The sequence below is a fragment of the Otolemur garnettii genome, unplaced genomic scaffold, assembly GCF_000181295.1.
Source record: "Otolemur garnettii isolate 467f Iridium unplaced genomic scaffold, OtoGar3 scaffold00029, whole genome shotgun sequence".
Classification (NCBI taxonomy): domain Eukaryota; kingdom Metazoa; phylum Chordata; class Mammalia; order Primates; family Galagidae; genus Otolemur; species Otolemur garnettii.
In genome coordinates this window covers 13,817,042-13,834,268 of record NW_003852424.1, presented here as the reverse complement: position 1 = coordinate 13,834,268, position 17,227 = coordinate 13,817,042, and the positions used below count along the sequence as shown (strand labels likewise).

The following is a 17,227-nucleotide window of genomic DNA, read 5'->3' as shown; positions in this document are numbered from 1 at the left end:
TTTTTTTTTTTTTTTTTTGGCTGGGGCTGGGTTTGAACCCACCACCTCCAGCATATGGGGCTGGCACCCTAACCTTTTGAGCCCCAGGTGCCACCTAATCCCAAATGCTCTTTCCCCATCTTCCCCTGGCAACATCTACAGACCTTAAGGGTCAGGCCTTGTTGAAGTGGAAGCAGCCCACCCTTCCTTGCCAGGGCCCTGCCTTCCTGGTTGGTATGCATGTCTGTGTGCCTACGGCCTTTGCAACCACCTGTGGCAAATACCCCTGGGGCATGACTTTTGAAATCCACATCACTTGCGCGTTTGCCCTAACCAGAAAGGTAGGGACCCCCCCCTTAAGTCAGGGCCTGAGCCCCTGGGGCTGCCCACTGTCATTCCAGAATAGTCCTTAACACATCCCCAATACAGATCATTTTTGATGAATGCCACAAAGCAAAGAATGCCAGCTCCACCAAGATGGGCAAGGCTGTGCTGGACCTGCAGAACAAGCTGCCCCTGGCCCGGGTGGTCTATGCCAGCGCCACAGGTGGGGGACATGGGGGTGGGACCTTGGTGGGTGGCTTGATCACAGATATGCCATCCATTAGTGGTGCCTACCTTGGCACAACTGGGAATGGATGTCCTGTTTGCCATGCAAGGCCTTAGATCTACACCGTGCTCCTTCTTGTGGGCTGGGGTACTTCTGGGCCAGTCCCAAAGGCAGGCTGCTCCTTCCCAGGCCAGTGGCACCCACCCTTACAGGAGCACCCAGTCTGGAGCATCAGGCCCCCTTACCTGGCCCTGGCATTACCTCTGGGGCGGGGAACCAATGGCCGCTTCCATGCTCACCACCCAGGTGCCTCTGAGCCCCGGAACATGATCTACATGAGCCGCCTGGGCATCTGGGGTGAGGGTACACCCTTCCGGACCTTCGAGGAGTTCCTGCATGCCATCGAGAAGAGGTGAGCACTTTTCCCTGCCCATGGTTTGGGGTCTGGTATTTCTCCTCTGTTGGTACCCTGAGGGACATGAAAACACAAGTCACATCTGCTTAGTGCTTCCTGCTCTCTCAGTGGAGCCAGCCCCCTCCCCCTGAATCCCCTGGCTCTTAGCAGTCTTTCTTGCCTCCCACTCCAGCTAGGAACTGTGCCTGTGTGACCACAGGGACTTCACATGTGCCAGTTCTGCCTCTCTGTGCTGGGCTCTACCTTGCACTCTAGGGTCAACCCTCTCCTGGGATTGCTCCATCACTTAGCGGAACCCAGCACATGGTGGGACCCAGCTGGTACTCAGGCAGCCATTGTCCATCCACAGGGGTGTGGGCGCCATGGAAATTGTGGCCATGGACATGAAAGTCAGTGGTATGTACATCGCACGTCAGCTCAGCTTCTCCGGTGTCACTTTCCGCATCGAGGAGATCCCACTGACCCCAGACTTTGAGCACGTCTACAACCGCGCGGCCCTGCTGGTGAATGAGGTGTCCCTGTGGGCTCAGGCAATCAGGGCTTCTGACTGTAGGTCTCTGTGGTGCTCAGATTTATGTCCCCATGGCCTTGCAGTGCTTTGTTTTTTAAGATCACACAGGCATCCTGTCATGGCCTTGGGCAGTCACCCAGCATCTTGATTCTGTTCACAGCTGGGAATTTTTATGTGACTATGATAATCATGGGCATATGAACAAATCCCTGCCTTTCCTTCCCAAGATTGCCAAGCACATTGCTACCAGGTTATGGGCTGATCCCGTGAATGTTTTCAGTAGGTACCATCCCATGGGCCATGTGGCTCAGCTGTTTCCTCCCTATTTGGAAGAGTTCCTGTTTTCTCACCCTTACATCAGATAGCATCAGCCCTGACTGTGCATTAAATGATTCTTTAAGTCAGACAACTGAGGTCTCTTCCCTGCAGCATGTGGACATCGGGGCCATTGTCCTCTTGGGTAGGACCATCCTGAGCATCCTCCAGGGTGCTGAGCAGCATCCCTGCCTCCACCCATCGCATGCCAGGAGCACCTGCCAATGTGACAACCACAGATGTCCCCATTTTCTGGAGCAAATACTGCAAAGATCCCCATATTTTTCCTAAAGAGCTGTGCCTTTTCCTGCCTGTGCTCTGTGGGTCTGTGCCATTTTCACCACAACTTTGCCAGCAATATTTATGTAGGGTTGGTTTTTTGTTTTGAGACAGTCTCACTTTGTTCCCTCAGTAGAGTGACCTGGCATCATAGCTTACAGCAACCTCAAACTCTTGGGCTCAAGTGATTTTATTGCCTCAGCCTCCTGAGTAGCTGGGACTATAGGCACCCACCATAACACCTGGCTTTTTGGGGCCTGGCTTTTTAGGGGCAGGGGACAGTCTCACTATGTAACCCTTGGTAGAATGCTGTGGTATCACAGCTCACAGCAACCTCAAACTCTTGGGCTTAAGTGATTCTCATGCCTCAGCCTCCCAAGTAGCTGGGACTACAGGCACCCACCACAGCTCCTGGCTATTTTTTGGTTGTAGTCATTGTTGTTTGGTAGGCCCAGGTGTATACAAACCTGCCAGCTCTGGTATCTGTGACTGGCGCTCTAGCTGCTGAGCTATAGGTGCTGAGCCTCACGTGGCTATATTTAGAGATGGGGTCTTGCTTTTGCTCATGCTGGTTTCCAACCCATCAGCTCAGGCAATCCACCTGCCTTGGCTTCCCAGAGTGCTAGGATTACAGACGTGAGCCACCACACCCAGCCCTTTGTTGGTTTTTTAACATTTTTACCAAAACTACATGTTTTTAGCGTTTTTACTGTATAGATACAGGCAATGCTTTTTACCCTAGCCCCTAAGCCCCCAATTCCACCAGGCATAGGGCCCTCTGCCTAGAGGCTGGTGGCAGGTAGGCCTGGGCCCCAGGTGGGGGGCTCAGATGAGCATGTCTTTGCAGTGGGCCGAGGCTTTGGGCGTGTTCCAGCAGGCAGCTGACTGGATAGGTCTGGAGTCACGCAAGTCCCTGTGGGGCCAGTTCTGGTCAGCCCATCAGCGATTCTTCAAGTACCTGTGCATTGCTGCCAAGGTGCACCGGCTGGTAGAGCTGGCCCTTGAGGAACTGGCTCAAGACAAGGTGAGAGGGTCTTTTCAGGCTGGGAGGGTGGCCTAGCCTGCTGGGTGAGGGCAGTGGGGTTATCTAGGCTCCCAATGTCTGCTTTACAATCCAACAAGCCTGCCCTTGGCTGGAGTGTCAAGAATTGTGGAGCCCATGCACTGGCTACAGGGTGTGCAAGTGGGCTGACTGTCCAGAGACAGGAGGTTGGCTGACCCCTACCTGTCCCTGTGTACAGGTGGGCTGGGGTCCCCTTCTGGGGGAGAAGAGTGAGCACACGCCACAGAGTGTAGGGTATAGTGGTTGTCTGAAGCCCAGAAGTTTCCACACCCATGGGTGATGGCTACTGCAGGGCAGTGGCTCAGAGCCCCTCTCTCATCCCACAGTGCGTGGTCATTGGGCTACAGTCCACAGGTGAGGCGCGAACTCGAGAAGTGCTAGGGGAAAATGATGGGCACCTGGACTGCTTCGTCTCGGCTGCTGAGTGAGTGGCCGGGGAGGTCTGTGGTCGAGCTCAGAGAGTCCCCCTGTGATAGACCAGGTGTTCGCTGAGGCTCCCCCTCCAGCCTGCCTTTCACTATAACAGGGTTGGGTGGACACCAGGCTGTCACAGGCATGGTAGGTACTGGCAGGTTGTCTCTTAGGGTCTCAGAAGGAGTCTTCAGGGCCCCTGAGCCAGTTCAGCAAGGATGCCTGGGTTTCAGGGGCTTGGCCTCCTGGCTGTCTGATGCCCCAGCCTAATCAAGGGTCATTCCTTTGTCCTCTTCATTGCCCAGGGCTCCCCCAATGCCCAGCATCACTTCACTAGGAAGTCCCCTAGTTCTTCCCTCACCCTGTGCCCACCCATCCTGGGAGCCCTCTTCCCTTGGAGGCAGCCAGGCAGGCTCTCTCTACCCTACCTGCCTGTCTGAGCACAAACACAAGACCATTTTCCCAGGGCCAGCCCTGTACCACCAGCAGGGCCCCAGGGGCTACACTTCCCCTCTCCCCCCAGAGCAAACCTGCACATGGTCTCCCAGCCAAAGCATGGCTGTTCCAGTAGCGGAATAAACTCTATTTCTCACTTTCAGAGGCGTTTTTCTGTCACTAATTCAGAAGCACTTTCCCTCAACCAAAAGGAAGCGAGACAAAGGAGTGGGCAATAAGCGAAAACGTAAGCACCCTCCACATGACTCAGCCATGCTGCACTGACCCTGCTACCCTGTACCTCTGCTTCCACACCATTGCCAGGCTGGGTTGGTATGTCAGTCCTTGCTGCTCCCACTCCACGGTCATGCTGAGATTCTGTCTCCACTTGGGGTTGACCTGCTAGACAAGCTTATGCCTCCACTGCCAATTAGGAGTCTCCTGTAGACCCCACCCTACTCTGCAGGGCCAGGCATCTATGGGAGGACAAGCCCACGGTTCCAGGAGGGAAGCCCAAATTGAGGGCAGCCCCTAGGCCTCACTAACTCCTGTCCCTGCTCCCAGCAAGAGAGCCAGGGCCAGGCCCAGAAACCTTTTCTTCCAAAAACTCCCTTGGTGTTGCAAGTGGGTGAGGCTTAGAGAGGCCAGGTTATTCACCCAGGGTCACACAGCCAGGATTGACTCAGGGCGTCCAGCTCTGCTCCCTGATCATCCCCTCCCACTGCCACTTCCCTTCCACTGCCAGGACAGAACCGCAGCATGACTGTGGGGTGGGAGCAGCCTGTATATCAGCAGTGTCCCCTCAAAGGAGACTCTGGCCAACATCAACATCCCTAGTAGGCCAGGAATCCCAGAGCTGCCTCAAGAGGTCCAACATGTGTTTCCCCAGGGCCACCAAGTATAAACAACCCTATCTGGCCCTGGAAGGATATGGGACATGGGCATGTGAAACTGCTTCTTGGGTCAGTTTAACAGAGGAAGACTTGGGAGAACAGCAGAATGCCTCCTACAGAGATACCTACCATGGTGGCATGTGTACCAGATGGGGGCATACAGTTCTGGCTCATGGGCAGAGTCTTCCCCAGAAAGCCCCTTCCCTTTTGGGAGTCACAACACTTCTCCTTCTAAAACCTGCTAGCTTCTCTATGCCCAGCTTTCTAGGGCTCAGCCTGTTTCTCTGCATCTCCTCACTCTGGCCCTCAGTGACCTCAGCTCCTCTCTGCAGGGCGGCCACGGGGACGTGGAGCCAAGGCCTCTAGGCTGGCATATGAGGCAGCAGGCGTGATCCGCATCAGTGATGACAGCAGCACCGAGTCAGATGCTGGCCTGGACAGTGACTTCAACTCCTCCCCAGAGTCCCTAGTGGACGATGATGTAGTCATCGTGGACAGCATAGGGCTTCCAATGGATGACCAAGGTGCAGGCTCAGCCCAGGTTGGGTCGCCATCTGTGACAGGTCAGGGTTCCAATCTGAATTCTGGGTTCGGCCCTCCTCACTGTCAGTGTGGCCAGCCCCCATCTCCTGGCAACTGATCCAGCCCATGTGGAGTCCCCTTATGCCAGCCAGGCCCTATTCTCAGCGCTTTGCACTATACAGATGCATAAACTGAGGCTTTGAGAGGGGAGGTTAGGGCTTCAGTACTAGCCAGAGACAGAGCCAGACTTGGAGCTGGCCTTCACACCCTGACCAGGCCCAGACATGGAGGCTCAGTCTCTTGCCCTGATGGTCTTAGGGCAACAGGCCTAGACAGAAAAGCAGTTCCTTTTGGTCCTGTGCATCCGGCAGTCCTTCAGGCAACATGAAGCTTGAGGGAACATCTGCCCTCACCCTCTGTATCCCTCCAGGGCCCTTATGCCACCCTCAGAGGGACCCACATGGCCTTGGTGTCCTGGAGCGGGTTGAGTGGCTGAAGCAGGACTTGCTGGCTAAGGTGCGGCTGCTGGGCCAAGACCTGCCAGTTAACACTCTGGATGAGCTGATTGACAAGCTGGGCGGTCCCGAGCGGGTGGCAGAGGTGAGGGAGTGGGCGGGGCCATCAAGGTGTGGACGGGGTTGGGACAGGGTAAGTAGGGTTGGGGATAGGTGGGTTGGGGCGGGGCCTTACCCATTCTCTGCTGGCTCTGGCGGCCTCTACTGGTCACTCGGCATCACAGCCTGCCTCGCAAGAAAGGTAGCTGCTCAGCATTCAGCTGGACCCAGGCGGCTTGGGCCCAGACGCCTGTGGTGGGCTTTCCTCCCCAGCGCCCCTGCACCCTCAGAATCTCCCGACCATGTCAGTGGGGTGCCCAGAACCTGAACTCTGTCCCTGGTTCGGGCTCTCTTCCTTCGTCCCCTGCCCGCTTCCTCTGCTGGATTGCTGTGTTTTCTGCTTGGGGGTCTTCCTGCTGTTGTCTCAGGTTCACTTGAGCACTAGATGCCTAATAATAAAAATAAGACTTTAGACCTAGTGCAGCTCTCCATGGGCCATCCAAGATGATCCTCTGATAACAGCCAAATCAGAAGCTGATTCCTGGCCACAGATTTGTGAATCCCAGGGTCAGCAGTGGGAAGACAGGAAAACTCAGACATGGGGGTGGCAAAGCCCCTCCCTGTACGACCACACTGCTGACAGCCTGTCCCTTCGCCCCCGGCCACTGCCACAGATGACTGGCAGGAAAGGCCGCATCGTGTCCAGGCCTGACGGGACGGTGGCCTTCGAGTCACGGGCAGAGCAGGGCCTGTCCATCGACCACGTGAATCTCAGGGAGAAGCAACGTTTCATGAGCGGCGAGAAGGTGCAGGGTGGGGAGGACTGCCCTGTCAAAGCCCTCAGCATGCGTGACGTGCTTGTGCAAGCGTGTATGGGCATGCAATACCCGTGGGCCCTAGAGGCCTCTCTGGTCTCTCATCGCTCTTGGTGACTCAAAGCTGGGGGCTGGGCGAGTGAGGAGGGGGCAGCATAGGGCCTGGCACAGGGACTCAGCTCTGTCCCTGCCTGTTTCTGTTACCCCAGCTCGTGGCCATCATCTCGGAAGCCTCCAGCTCGGGCGTCTCACTTCAAGCCGACCGCCGTGTCCAGAACCAGCGGCGCCGTGTGCACATGACCCTCGAGCTGCCCTGGAGTGCGGATAGAGCCATCCAGCAATTCGGTGAGGCCCCACCCGATCTAGCTCCAACCCTTCCTGGCCTGGTTCCAGGCTGGTCCATTCCCCATCAACAGCCCTTGAGAGCCTCCTTCTCTCTCTAGGCCGTACCCACCGTTCCAACCAGGTCTCAGCTCCCGAGTATGTCTTCCTTATTTCCGAGCTGGCGGGGGAGCGCAGATTTGCCTCCATTGTGGCCAAGCGTCTCGAGAGCCTGGTGAGCAGGAGGGAGCCAGGAGAGCTGGGAAGGCCCCCAACCCTTGAGGAGCCTGAAGCTTAGGTAACATTCCCATGGCCTCCCTCACCCCTGGCAGGGCGCCCTGACCCACGGAGACCGCCGGGCCACTGAGTCTCGGGACCTGAGCAAGTACAATTTTGAGAACAAGGTATGGGGCATGGGCAGGGGTCCTGGGGAAGACCAGATTAGACTTGGGTGACTGCCCCTGACTCACGACCCTCTGTCCCCCAGTATGGCATCCGGGCCCTCCATTGTGTCCTCACCACCATCCTGAGCCAGGTTGAGAACAAGGTGCCAGTGCCCCAGGGCTACCCAGGAGGAGTTGCTGCCTTCTTCAGGGGTGAGTGAGGCCAGTGTGGGCTTCCTGGGAGGGGTGGAGGTCTTGGGGATGGGACATCAGGTTGCAGAGCAGTTTGGGGTACTGGGATTTGCAGGCTGGATTTTTCTTTCTTTTTTTTTTTTTTTTTTTTTGAGACAGAGTCTAAAGCTGTTGTCCTGGGTAGAGTGCCGTGACGTCACAGCTCACAGCAACCTCAAACTCTTGGGCTTAAGCGATTCTCTTGCCTTAGCCTCCCAAGTAGCTGGGACTACAGGTGGCTGCCACAACACCTGGCTAGTTTTTTGGTTGCAATTGCACTGTTGTTTTGAGCTGGCTGGGGTGGGTTCAAACCCGCCACCCTCAGTGTATGTGGCTGGCGCCCTGCTGACTGAGCGTCCAGCACCACCAGGCTGGATTTTTCTTGAGAAACTCCTCCCCACACACTCATGGAAGGAGAGAGGGAGCCAGAGTGCCCCCCCCACCCTACAGCCAGGCAGGTTTCTGGGGGAGCTGAAGGACCCAGGTCTGGGTTTATTCCCAAGAAGGTATTATTATTTTACTGAGTCACAGTCAAGGAGGGAAGGGAAAAGGGTCAATTCCCTGGCCAGGTACTAATGCCCCACTCCTACCCTCAGAAGCCCTTCCTGAGATTCCCCCCAAGGAAGGTTCCACACACTGGGGGTAAGCCAGGGGACAGAGGAGGGTTACAAGAGGACCATGTATGAACCCCCTTCCTATAGGCATGATGCAGGGCTTGGTGTTGGTCAGCTTCCCAGGACCCTGAGGAAGGGTCAGGGGAGGACTGCATGTGAGCCTCTCTTCCTACAGACATGAAGCAGGGCCTGCTTTCAGTTGGCATTGGGGGGCGAGAGTCCCGCTCTGGCTGCCTGGATGTGGAGAAAGGTGAGACCCCCTTGAACCCAACCTGGTATGATCCTGGGAGGGAGGAGTATCTGGTGTGGCCTGACACTTGTCCCTTCCTCCCAGATTGCTCCATCACTAAGTTCCTGAACCGCATTTTGGGGCTAGAGGTGTACAAGCAGAACGCGCTTTTTCAGTACTTTTCTGACACCTTCGACCACCTCATAGAGGCAGACAAGAAGGAGGGCAAATATGACATGGGCATCTTGGGTGAGCCTGTGGTTGCCCTGGGGGAATGGGGAGCTGCTTTCCTGGGGGTTACCACTGGGGACCACCACCCCAGCCCACAAAATCAATATGGTTCCCTGAACCCCAGAACCAGGAACAGGCCAAGCCACACCTAGGCTGGCCATGCCCCATCCCCAGTGCTCTCCCAGACCCAGGGAAGGAAGCCCCCCCCCCCCCAAGGCTCTCACTCTGCTGACTACCACCACACCTCCCAGACCTGGCTCCTGGCATTGACGAGATCTACGAGGAGAGCCAGCAGGTGTTTTTGGCCCCTGGGCACCCACAGGATGGGCAGGTGGTCTTCTACAAGGTGAGCAGCAAGCTCCTGGCCCCCAGTCTGCATGCTAGGGCCCCTGCACTAATGTCTTTGCATATTGTGGCAGATCAGCGTGGACAGAGGCCTGAAGTGGGAGGAGGCATTTGCCAAAGCACTAGAGCTGACTGGCCCTCACGATGGCTTCTACCTCTCATACAAGGTGGGTGCTGTGTCACCCACAGCCATGCCCTGCACTCAGAACAGGGCCAGAGGTGCAGTGAGGCCAGCAGTCCTGCCATACCGCCCCTGGGACATCCACTTGCAGGGGTGTTGGAGGGACCCTGGGGCAACTAACCTCACCTGCCCTCCTTCCTAGGTTCGGGGCAACAAGCCCAGCTGCCTCTTGGTGGAGCAGAACCGCGGCAAGCACTTCACAGTGTACAAGCCCAACATTGGCCGGCAAAGCCAGCTGGAGACCCTGGACAGCCTGTGCCGCAAGTTCCACCGTGTAGGGATGGGGAAAGTTGGGTGGGGGAGATCTGTGGGCCTCCAATCATCCCTTCCCCAGAAGCCTTGAGACCCCAGCACACTAGGCAACCAGGATGGGCCACAGGGGACTCTGCAGTTTCCCAGTAGTGTGGTCTGGCTGGATGGCTACTTCAGATACTGGTGGCTTTGCAGAGCCTCAAAGGCCCTATGTCCCCAGGTCACCCCAGAGGAGGCCAAGGAGCATTGGGAGAGTAACTACATCTACTCGCTGACCCACTGCAGCCACACTGCATGGTAAGCAATCTACAGAGGAGCAGCCCCAGGTGGGAGAAACCCTTAGGGGAAACCCACAGGGCATATGGGGCAGCTGAGACTCTGTTGGGGGGGAACACTTTGGGGAGGGAGCCCCCAGGACCTGAGCCACCCTGTCCCCCTGCAGGAACCGGCACTGCCGGCTGGTGCAGGAGGGCAAGGACTGCTTGCAGGGCCTGCGGCTACGGCACCATTACATGCTGTGTGGGGCACTGCTGCGTGTGTGGGGCCGCATTGCTGCAGTCATGGCAGATGTCAGCAGCAGCAGCTACCTGCAGATTGTGCGTCTCAAGACCAAGGACAAAAAGAAGCAAGTGGGTAAGTGGCGCTGGCAGGCAGGCCAGGTACCCCTTGACACCTGACCCCTGACCACCTCCTTGTCCTGGCCCCAGGCATCAAGATCCCTGAGGGCTGCGTGCGCCGTGTGCTCCAGGAGTTGCAGCTGATGGACTCTGATGTCAAGCGTAGGCGGGCACGTGTCAGGGGCCTCCCTGCCACACCCATACTGCAGGAGCTCCCATTGCCCTGTGGCCCCAGCGAGGTGCTGGACCTGACCTACAGCCCACCAGCTGAGGCCTTCCCACCCCTCCCGCACTTCTCATTTCCCCCACCGCTACCTCTGGATCCTGGCTCTGGGGGACTGCTCCTGGGCACCCCACATGGCCCCCCTGACCCTGCAGCCCTGGCACATCAGGGCTGTGACATCAACTTCAAGGAGGTGCTAGAGGACATGCTGCGCTCCCTGCACTCAAGCCCTGCTGAAGCCCCAGGCCCACTGGTGGAGGGCGCAGGAGTGGTAGGGGGTGGGGGTACCGAGCGACGGAGCGTCATCCAATTCACCCCACCCTTCCCTGGCACCTAGATGGCATCTTCCACACCTACGTTTATTTACTTATAATGTGTCCACTTACCAGGGACAGTTCTCTTCTACCGTGGCCTCGCCACAGTGCCTTCCCCAGCTGGCCCCCACCATCACAGGTCTGGTGGGGTCACTGGTGGTTGCTGTTGGCCCTGTAGCCCTGGGGCTGCTGCTGTGTGCAGGTCCCACTCAGGACCCCTAAGGGGGCCAGGGCGCTACAGCAGGGCTGGGGGTAAAGGCCAGAAATCTGTGCCTCTCTGGACCCAGGGCCTCCAGCTCTACCCTACCCACCTACAAGGCTGGCCAGGCCTCAACCGGTGAAATATCTGAGTGGTCCCAAGAGCTAGAAACTCAGGAAACCCCAGGTGCTCAGGGCCCCGCTGTCTGGGGGCCTCTGTGGGGCAGACCCCCATTAATATATGCAATTCCTTCATCCCCATGCCTCTCTGCTCCCTAAATTATTGCCTGTTTGCCTCTCCCAGGTCCCAGAATCTGCCAGAGGAGCTTGGGGTAGGGTGGCCCTTTGGTTTCTATGTGTATTTATAATGAACTCTAATGTATATATGTAAAGATATCTTTTTTAAATATACGTGCCTTTTGCCTACTTCCCACATTGTCTGCTCCTCTGGCCAGCTTGTGGGGAACAGTAGGAAGGGTGGGGACTAAAGCTTGTGGAATCCTGCCCATCACAGACCCCTTGTTACAAGTGCTTTTTGATCACCCCACCACCCATACCACATGTGGACAATGGGGGACCCAGGCTAAGGCAGCTGTCTGTGGACTGTCTGTGCCAGGGCCTAGGACCCTCATCATCCCTCATCATGGCATTCTGGGACCAATTCTACAGCTACACCACCCCCTTGGCAGTCTTGGCCAGCTCCCTCTAGCTGTAGGCAGCCTAAACCTACCTAGGAGGAACCCTAAAGACAGTGAGACCACCACCACCACTCCAGCCCCGTCTGCTCTGAGCCCACAGACCCACACACACCCTTCAGGGCAGATGAGGCTCACTCTCACCCTGCCCAGTATGGCTGGACTTCTAGCCCCAAGAGCCAGGGCCCCACTGTCTGGGGGCGTCTGTGGGGCAGATCCCTGATCTAACCCTCAATCTGTGCCTTCACACTCTGGAAAGGACTGAGACCCTGCAAGCCCCTGCAAGCCCCTGCATAGCTGCCTTCTAACTGATAAGGGCCTCAGGATAAGGCCCTGAGCCAGGAAGATCAGCAGCTACTTAGAATTATTTCCCCTAGGACTCAATCTGCCCTGCCACACCCTAGACAGCCTGGGCAGCCCTCAGGGCTGCTAGGATTAGAAGCCTCAACACTAAACCCAGCTAACCCAGATCTAGTTCCAAGGCCAGGTGCAGCCCTCTGAGCCCCAGGGAACTCTACCCCTGTCCCATCCTGAACCAGCGTAAACTGGCTGCCCCAAGACAGAAGAACCCAGCAGGCTGATTTCTTTGTTTTATTCCCACAAGGCAGCCGAGGGTGAGGGGCAAGCCCAAGCCCAACGGGGCTGTGGGACCTTCCTCCGGCAGGGTGCACGCCAGGTTCTCGGGTCTGCCTCACCAGTGGCAGGTTTATAGGCAGACCGTCAAAGGTGCCGGGTGGAAGGTTCCGGGGGCGCGGGCAGGGGCTTGGCAAGGGAACACGCTTGTGGAGCTAGAGATAGCAGGGCAGGTCCTTCTCTATCACCTGTAGGGGAGGGGTGGGTTAGGGGTAGCCTCTCCTTAGGCACCCCCACCTGGCAGAGTTCCCAAAGAGGCACCTACCAGGGGCTCCTCCATGGGACCATACCGCTTCACCACACAGCCGTTCTTGTCAATGAGGAACTGCAAGAGGGACAATGTCAGGGCACAGAGACCACCTCAAGGTGGAAGAGGACCCCAGCAAGGGAAAACCCTGTACCCTAAGGCTCATCCTGCAGCTGGCCCTGCACACAGCCCTGGCCCCTTTTCTCCCTCACCCCCAAACACAGCCCCCAATACCTTAGTGAAGTTCCATTTGATGGCACTACAAAAGAAGCACAAACATGTCAGGAATGTCCCACCAGCCCCCTAGGGAGCCATCTACCCCTACCCAGAAGGATCACTCACTTTCCCAGGATGCCCCTGCCCTTGGGCTGGACTTTCATCCACTTCCATAGCGGGTGGGCGTCATCCCCATTCACACAGATCTTGCTGTACATATCGAATTTGACGTTATAGCCAGCGGCAAACTCTTTGATCTCTGCATTACTTCCTGGTTCCTGTGGTGCCCAGAGTGTGTGGGTGAGTGTGAAGGGAACCCAACACCCCCTCAGAGACACTCAGCCCACCTGGGGAATACATACCTGTTTCCCGAACTGGTTGCAGGGGAAGGCCAGGATCCGTAAACCGCACTCAGCATATCGGGCGTGCAGGTCGACAAGCTGAGTATAGTTTACGTCGGTTTTGCCTCATTGCGAGGCCACGTTGGTGACGATGCACACGAAACCCCTGGAGGTGGTCAAGCGATCAGCTGAGGTCAGGGCCTCCCCTCCCAGCCCCAACCCTGTACATCCCCTAACTGGGGGGAACCCACCGGTACTTGTCCAGGCAAACCGTGTTCCCGTCGATGTCCTTGGCTGAGAACTCATGTATGGAGCGCGCACAGCGCCAGTCGTCGCGGGAGGCGCACTGCAAGGGGGCAGAGCAGCAGAGCTCAGTGTGGGAGTCCGACAGCCACCAGTCCATTGGCCAGCCCGGGATCCCCGGGAGAGGAAGGGATCCGGAGCGGACCCGTGCCAAGGAAACCAAGGCCTTGGGGCTCAGAAAATATGACAGCTCCTTAAATATGCACGACCCCGGCGCCTCTGGGCCCATTTTACCGGAGACCTGGAGGCCAGGGAGAACTCGGGACCCTGCGAGGAGCTATAGCGGGTGGGGACCCCGCGCGCACCGGGTCCTGGCACTCAACGGTCTCCTGCTCTGGGCAGTGGCGACAGGGGTTCTTCCGCCGGCGGCGCGCTCTCCGGCGCAGGCACGCCGGGGCCTTCCGCCGCCTACAGGTTCTGCGCTGCCTCCCTCCCGGGTTACGGGACCGCTGCCTGCCGCGCCCCGGGTAGCCCGCGCCCGCGCGGCCCATGCCTGCCGGTCTTCTCCTCGCCTGGGCCCACCGAGCGCCGCGCTCGGAAACAAAAGGCCTGTAGTCAGGGAGCCCGGGCCGCACGACTGTGACGCCACCGCCTTAGGCCCCGGGGGTGGAGACGCGGCAGCGCCGCCCGGGGGCGCGTGACCCCGGGTTTACAGGCCATAGTGCGCTAGTTTATACGGCCCCGCCAGAGCGCCCACCTAGCTGCCCCGGCGCAATAGACCCTCTCGGGCCAGGGACAACCAACTGGGACCCCAACTCCCGAACGCCCCAGTCACCAGGCCCCTTCCAGGCCCCGTCCTCAGCAGTCTGGACACTGTCCCCCGCCCGGCTCCAGATCCCCGCCCCGACCCCAGTCGCCCGGACTTGACGCCCCACCCGGGCCGTACCCGAGCCTCCCTGGACACTGCCCCCACCCGGGCGCGGACTCCGACCCCGCCTGCGCTCTGGCGCCGCGAGCGCTATCACCTGCCCTGCACCGGCCCTAGGCCAGTGGGAACCGAGGAGACACCATCCGGACGCCCCCCGCCCCGTCCAAGGTCAGGGCGGCACGAGGACTCTGCGCGCCTTTGGGAGGGGCAGGTGTCGCCCGCCCGCCCCAACGGCCCCCGGCCTGGCCCGGGGATGGCGTCCGCTCACCATGGTGCCGGCCAGGCCAGGCGCGGCCAGGGCCCCGCACAGCAGCGCCGGCTTCAGCAGGCGGCACAAGCGGCTGAAGCTCATCGCGGCGGCGGGGCCTGTGGGAAGCCAGCGGCTCCTCCCCTCGCCGAGTCGACCAATGGACGCGCGCTGCCGCGCCGAGCCTCCCCGCCCTTGGCCCCGCCCTATCGGCGTTTTCATTGGTTGGCTGCTGACACGCGCCAACTCCAGCCAATTGGAGATCGGGGTGAAGGGCCGAGAGGCTGAGGTGGGGGTGGGGCTGGACTGCAAAGGGGCTAGTGTCGGTTACTGCGCATGCTCGCCGATGGGTGCTAGATCGAGTCCTAGTAACCTGCGGATTTTGAGGCTTCGGACAGTTATCTGGGAGTTGACCGCAGCGTGGCGGGAAACCGGACAACTTGAGAAGACTTTTGAAAATCCATCCGGAGAAGCGGGGCTCGAACTGCTGGAGGAGCCACCCCAGCTCTTTGAACATTGAGATCTGGCTTTTTAATGTTAATAAAACCAAATTGAGTGGGGCCAGGTCTGCGTGTCCAGTGTCCCCCGACTGCAGCCCCGGGTTCTGGGGGGGTTCCCTGTCGTGGACCCCATTTGTAGAAAGGGCCGCCTCTGGCCTCTCAATGAGTGACACGTGGGCCTTGGGAGCCTTAGGGCAGTTAACGGGCGGGTTCCTGCTGTCCCCACGGATTGGGTCGCAGTTTGCCTTAGCTCTCACAAACAAAGCTCAGCACTCTGTGGTTCACTCAGAGCTCAGACTTTTGGTGCCAATAACACACCCTAATCCCTGGGGGCTGAGTCAGGAGTTGGTCAAGCCGCGCCGCCCACGACTGGACATTGACCCCAGACTGTCAGGTGTTTGTGGCTTATACCCTGGCTAACCCTTCAGTGGATGTTTCAGCAGAGGCAGGGGCAAGACTGTTGGGGCTAGGTTCATTTTGGAGGCATTTGTGAGCCCCTCAGACTCACACCAGGCTGGCCAGAGACGGAGCAAGGGCATTTCAGATAGAATCAGGAATCAGGATGCCAGGAGCACAGTTGCCACAACCCTGGTTTTGATGTCTGAACCTGAGGCTGAGTCTTCTAAGTAGCCTCTTGGCTGGCAGCCCCTATTGTCTCCTCAGGTCACCTCCCTTCTCAGGCTCCAACCCTGGCAGTGCTGGGTGAAGTGACTATAATGATCCCTCTATTCCCACACTCTTGAAAAGGCTCAGCGGGCTCGGCGCCTGAAGTGCAGTGGTTATAGTGCCAGCGACGTACACCAAGGGTGGTGGGTTGGAACTCGGCACTGGCCTGCCAAACTACAATGACAACTGCAACAAAAAATAGCCGGGCGTTGTGGGAGGCACCTGTAGTCCGGCTACTTCAGAGGCTGAGGCAAGAGAATCGCTTAAGCCCAAGAGTTTGAGGTTGCTGTGACACCACAACACTCTACCCAGGACAAGGGTAATATAGTGAGACTATGTCTCAAATGAAAAAAAGAAAGAAAAGGCTCAGCTGTTTCCAATTTACTGGAGTTGTTTTCTATAATGTCAAAGACATGTGCACTGAAACATATTTATTTCATTGTCAGTAAACAGCTCAGGGCCCACACTTCATTTTAGGGAAAAGGTTTACCCCCCTTCCTGACCCCATGCCCATTGTGATAAGGGCAAAAGTGGGGGCTTCAGGAGCCTAAGCTGCTGGTGGCTGTCTGGGAAAGGGGGCCCAGACTTTGGCAGGGATTTGTGCCTGGGGTGTCACAGCTCTTCTCAGAGTGGCCCTGTTCTGCAACGGGAAGTAGAGTCGTGGGCTGGTGGGACTCTCAAGACGTCAGCTAGGCTTTCCTGCAGTGGCGGAATTGCCTGCATGTCCCCTGGCAAAGAAGCAGTCGTGTCTCTCCAGAGCAGCCACCAGCTCTGGGTAGGACTTCAATAGGGCCTGTCTGTCCATCCGCCCTTCCTTCCTTCCTTCCTTCATCTCTCTTTCTTTCCTCACTTTGTCACCCTCAGTTGCTAAATTGAGTGCCATGGCATCAGGTGTCATAGCTCACAGCAACCTCAAACTCTTGGGCTCAAGTGATTCTCTTGCCTCAGCAGTAGCTGACACTACAGGTGTTAAAGACAGGGTCTTACTCTAGCTCAGAATGGTCTCAAGCTTGTGAGCTCAGGCGGTCTGCCTGCCTCAGCCTCCCAGAATGCTAGGATTACAAGAGTGAGCCACCATGCTCAGCTAATAGGACTTATCTTGTGGTTTTATTTCTTATTTCTTTCTTTTTTTTTTGTAGACAAAGTCTCAAGCTGTCACCCTCAGTAGAGTGATGTGGCGTCACAGCTCACAGCAACCTTAAATTCTTGGGCTTTAGCAATTCTCTTCCCTCAACATCCCAAGTAGCTGGGACTACAGGTGCTCCCCACAATGCCTGGCTATTTTTTGTTGTTGCAGTTGTCATTATTGTTTTAACTGGCCCAGGCTGGGTTCAAACCCACCAACCTCGGTATATGTGGCCAGTGCCCTACCCACTGAGCTATAGGCACTGCCCTATTTCTTATTTCTAAAAGAGTTTTTGAAACTGAGATAAAATGCACATAAAATTCACCATTTACGCTTGGCGCCTGTGGCTCAAGTGGCTAAAGCGCCAGCCACATACACCTAAGGTGGCAGGTTCGAATCCAGCCCAGGCCTGCCAAACAACAATGACAGGTGCAACCAAAAATAGCCAGGGGTTGTGGCGGGTGCCTGTGGTCCCAACTACTTGGGAGGCTGAGGCAGGAGACT

At 57.5% G+C, this 17,227-nt stretch overlaps 2 protein-coding genes across 5 annotated transcripts in view; one reads left to right on the top strand and one right to left on the bottom strand.

Annotated features, from left to right (window-relative positions):
• Positions 1-11,314, top strand: part of SBNO2 (strawberry notch homolog 2) — a 59,937-nt gene extending 48,623 nt beyond the window's left edge. For all 3 annotated transcript variants that reach the window (XM_023512539.1, XM_003788838.3, XM_023512540.1), the window contains 21 exons: positions 409-526; positions 836-941; positions 1,294-1,447; positions 2,897-3,073; positions 3,439-3,536; positions 4,123-4,205; positions 5,184-5,375; positions 5,804-5,973; positions 6,602-6,733; positions 6,952-7,087; positions 7,186-7,298; positions 7,396-7,467; positions 7,551-7,659; positions 8,467-8,541; positions 8,626-8,769; positions 9,003-9,097; positions 9,171-9,263; positions 9,420-9,551; positions 9,750-9,826; positions 9,972-10,162; positions 10,237-11,314. In XM_023512539.1, coding sequence (XP_023368307.1) covers positions 409-526; positions 836-941; positions 1,294-1,447; positions 2,897-3,073; positions 3,439-3,536; positions 4,123-4,205; positions 5,184-5,375; positions 5,804-5,973; positions 6,602-6,733; positions 6,952-7,087; positions 7,186-7,298; positions 7,396-7,467; positions 7,551-7,659; positions 8,467-8,541; positions 8,626-8,769; positions 9,003-9,097; positions 9,171-9,263; positions 9,420-9,551; positions 9,750-9,826; positions 9,972-10,162; positions 10,237-10,706 — 2,937 coding nt within the window. In that variant the 3' untranslated portion in view covers positions 10,707-11,314. The remainder of the gene's footprint in view (positions 1-408; positions 527-835; positions 942-1,293; positions 1,448-2,896; positions 3,074-3,438; positions 3,537-4,122; positions 4,206-5,183; positions 5,376-5,803; positions 5,974-6,601; positions 6,734-6,951; positions 7,088-7,185; positions 7,299-7,395; positions 7,468-7,550; positions 7,660-8,466; positions 8,542-8,625; positions 8,770-9,002; positions 9,098-9,170; positions 9,264-9,419; positions 9,552-9,749; positions 9,827-9,971; positions 10,163-10,236) is intronic.
• Positions 11,315-12,153: 839 nt separating this feature from the next.
• GPX4 (glutathione peroxidase 4) lies at positions 12,154-14,597 on the bottom strand. 2 transcript variants are annotated; one of them, XM_012804551.2, is made up of 7 exons: positions 14,453-14,597; positions 13,265-13,359; positions 13,035-13,179; positions 12,799-12,950; positions 12,691-12,715; positions 12,475-12,534; positions 12,154-12,397 (listed from the first exon to the last, which is right to left on the bottom strand). In XM_012804551.2, the coding sequence occupies exons 1-7, from the start codon at positions 14,534-14,536 to the stop codon at positions 12,365-12,367; spliced, it is 594 nt and encodes a 197-aa protein (XP_012660005.1). In that variant the 5' UTR covers positions 14,537-14,597; the 3' UTR covers positions 12,154-12,364. The 2 variants fall into 2 exon arrangements, with proteins under 2 accessions (XP_012660005.1, XP_003804015.2); XM_003803967.3 differs by lacking the exon at positions 14,453-14,597 and adding an exon at positions 13,622-14,036.
• Positions 14,598-17,227: the final 2,630 nt, after the last annotated feature.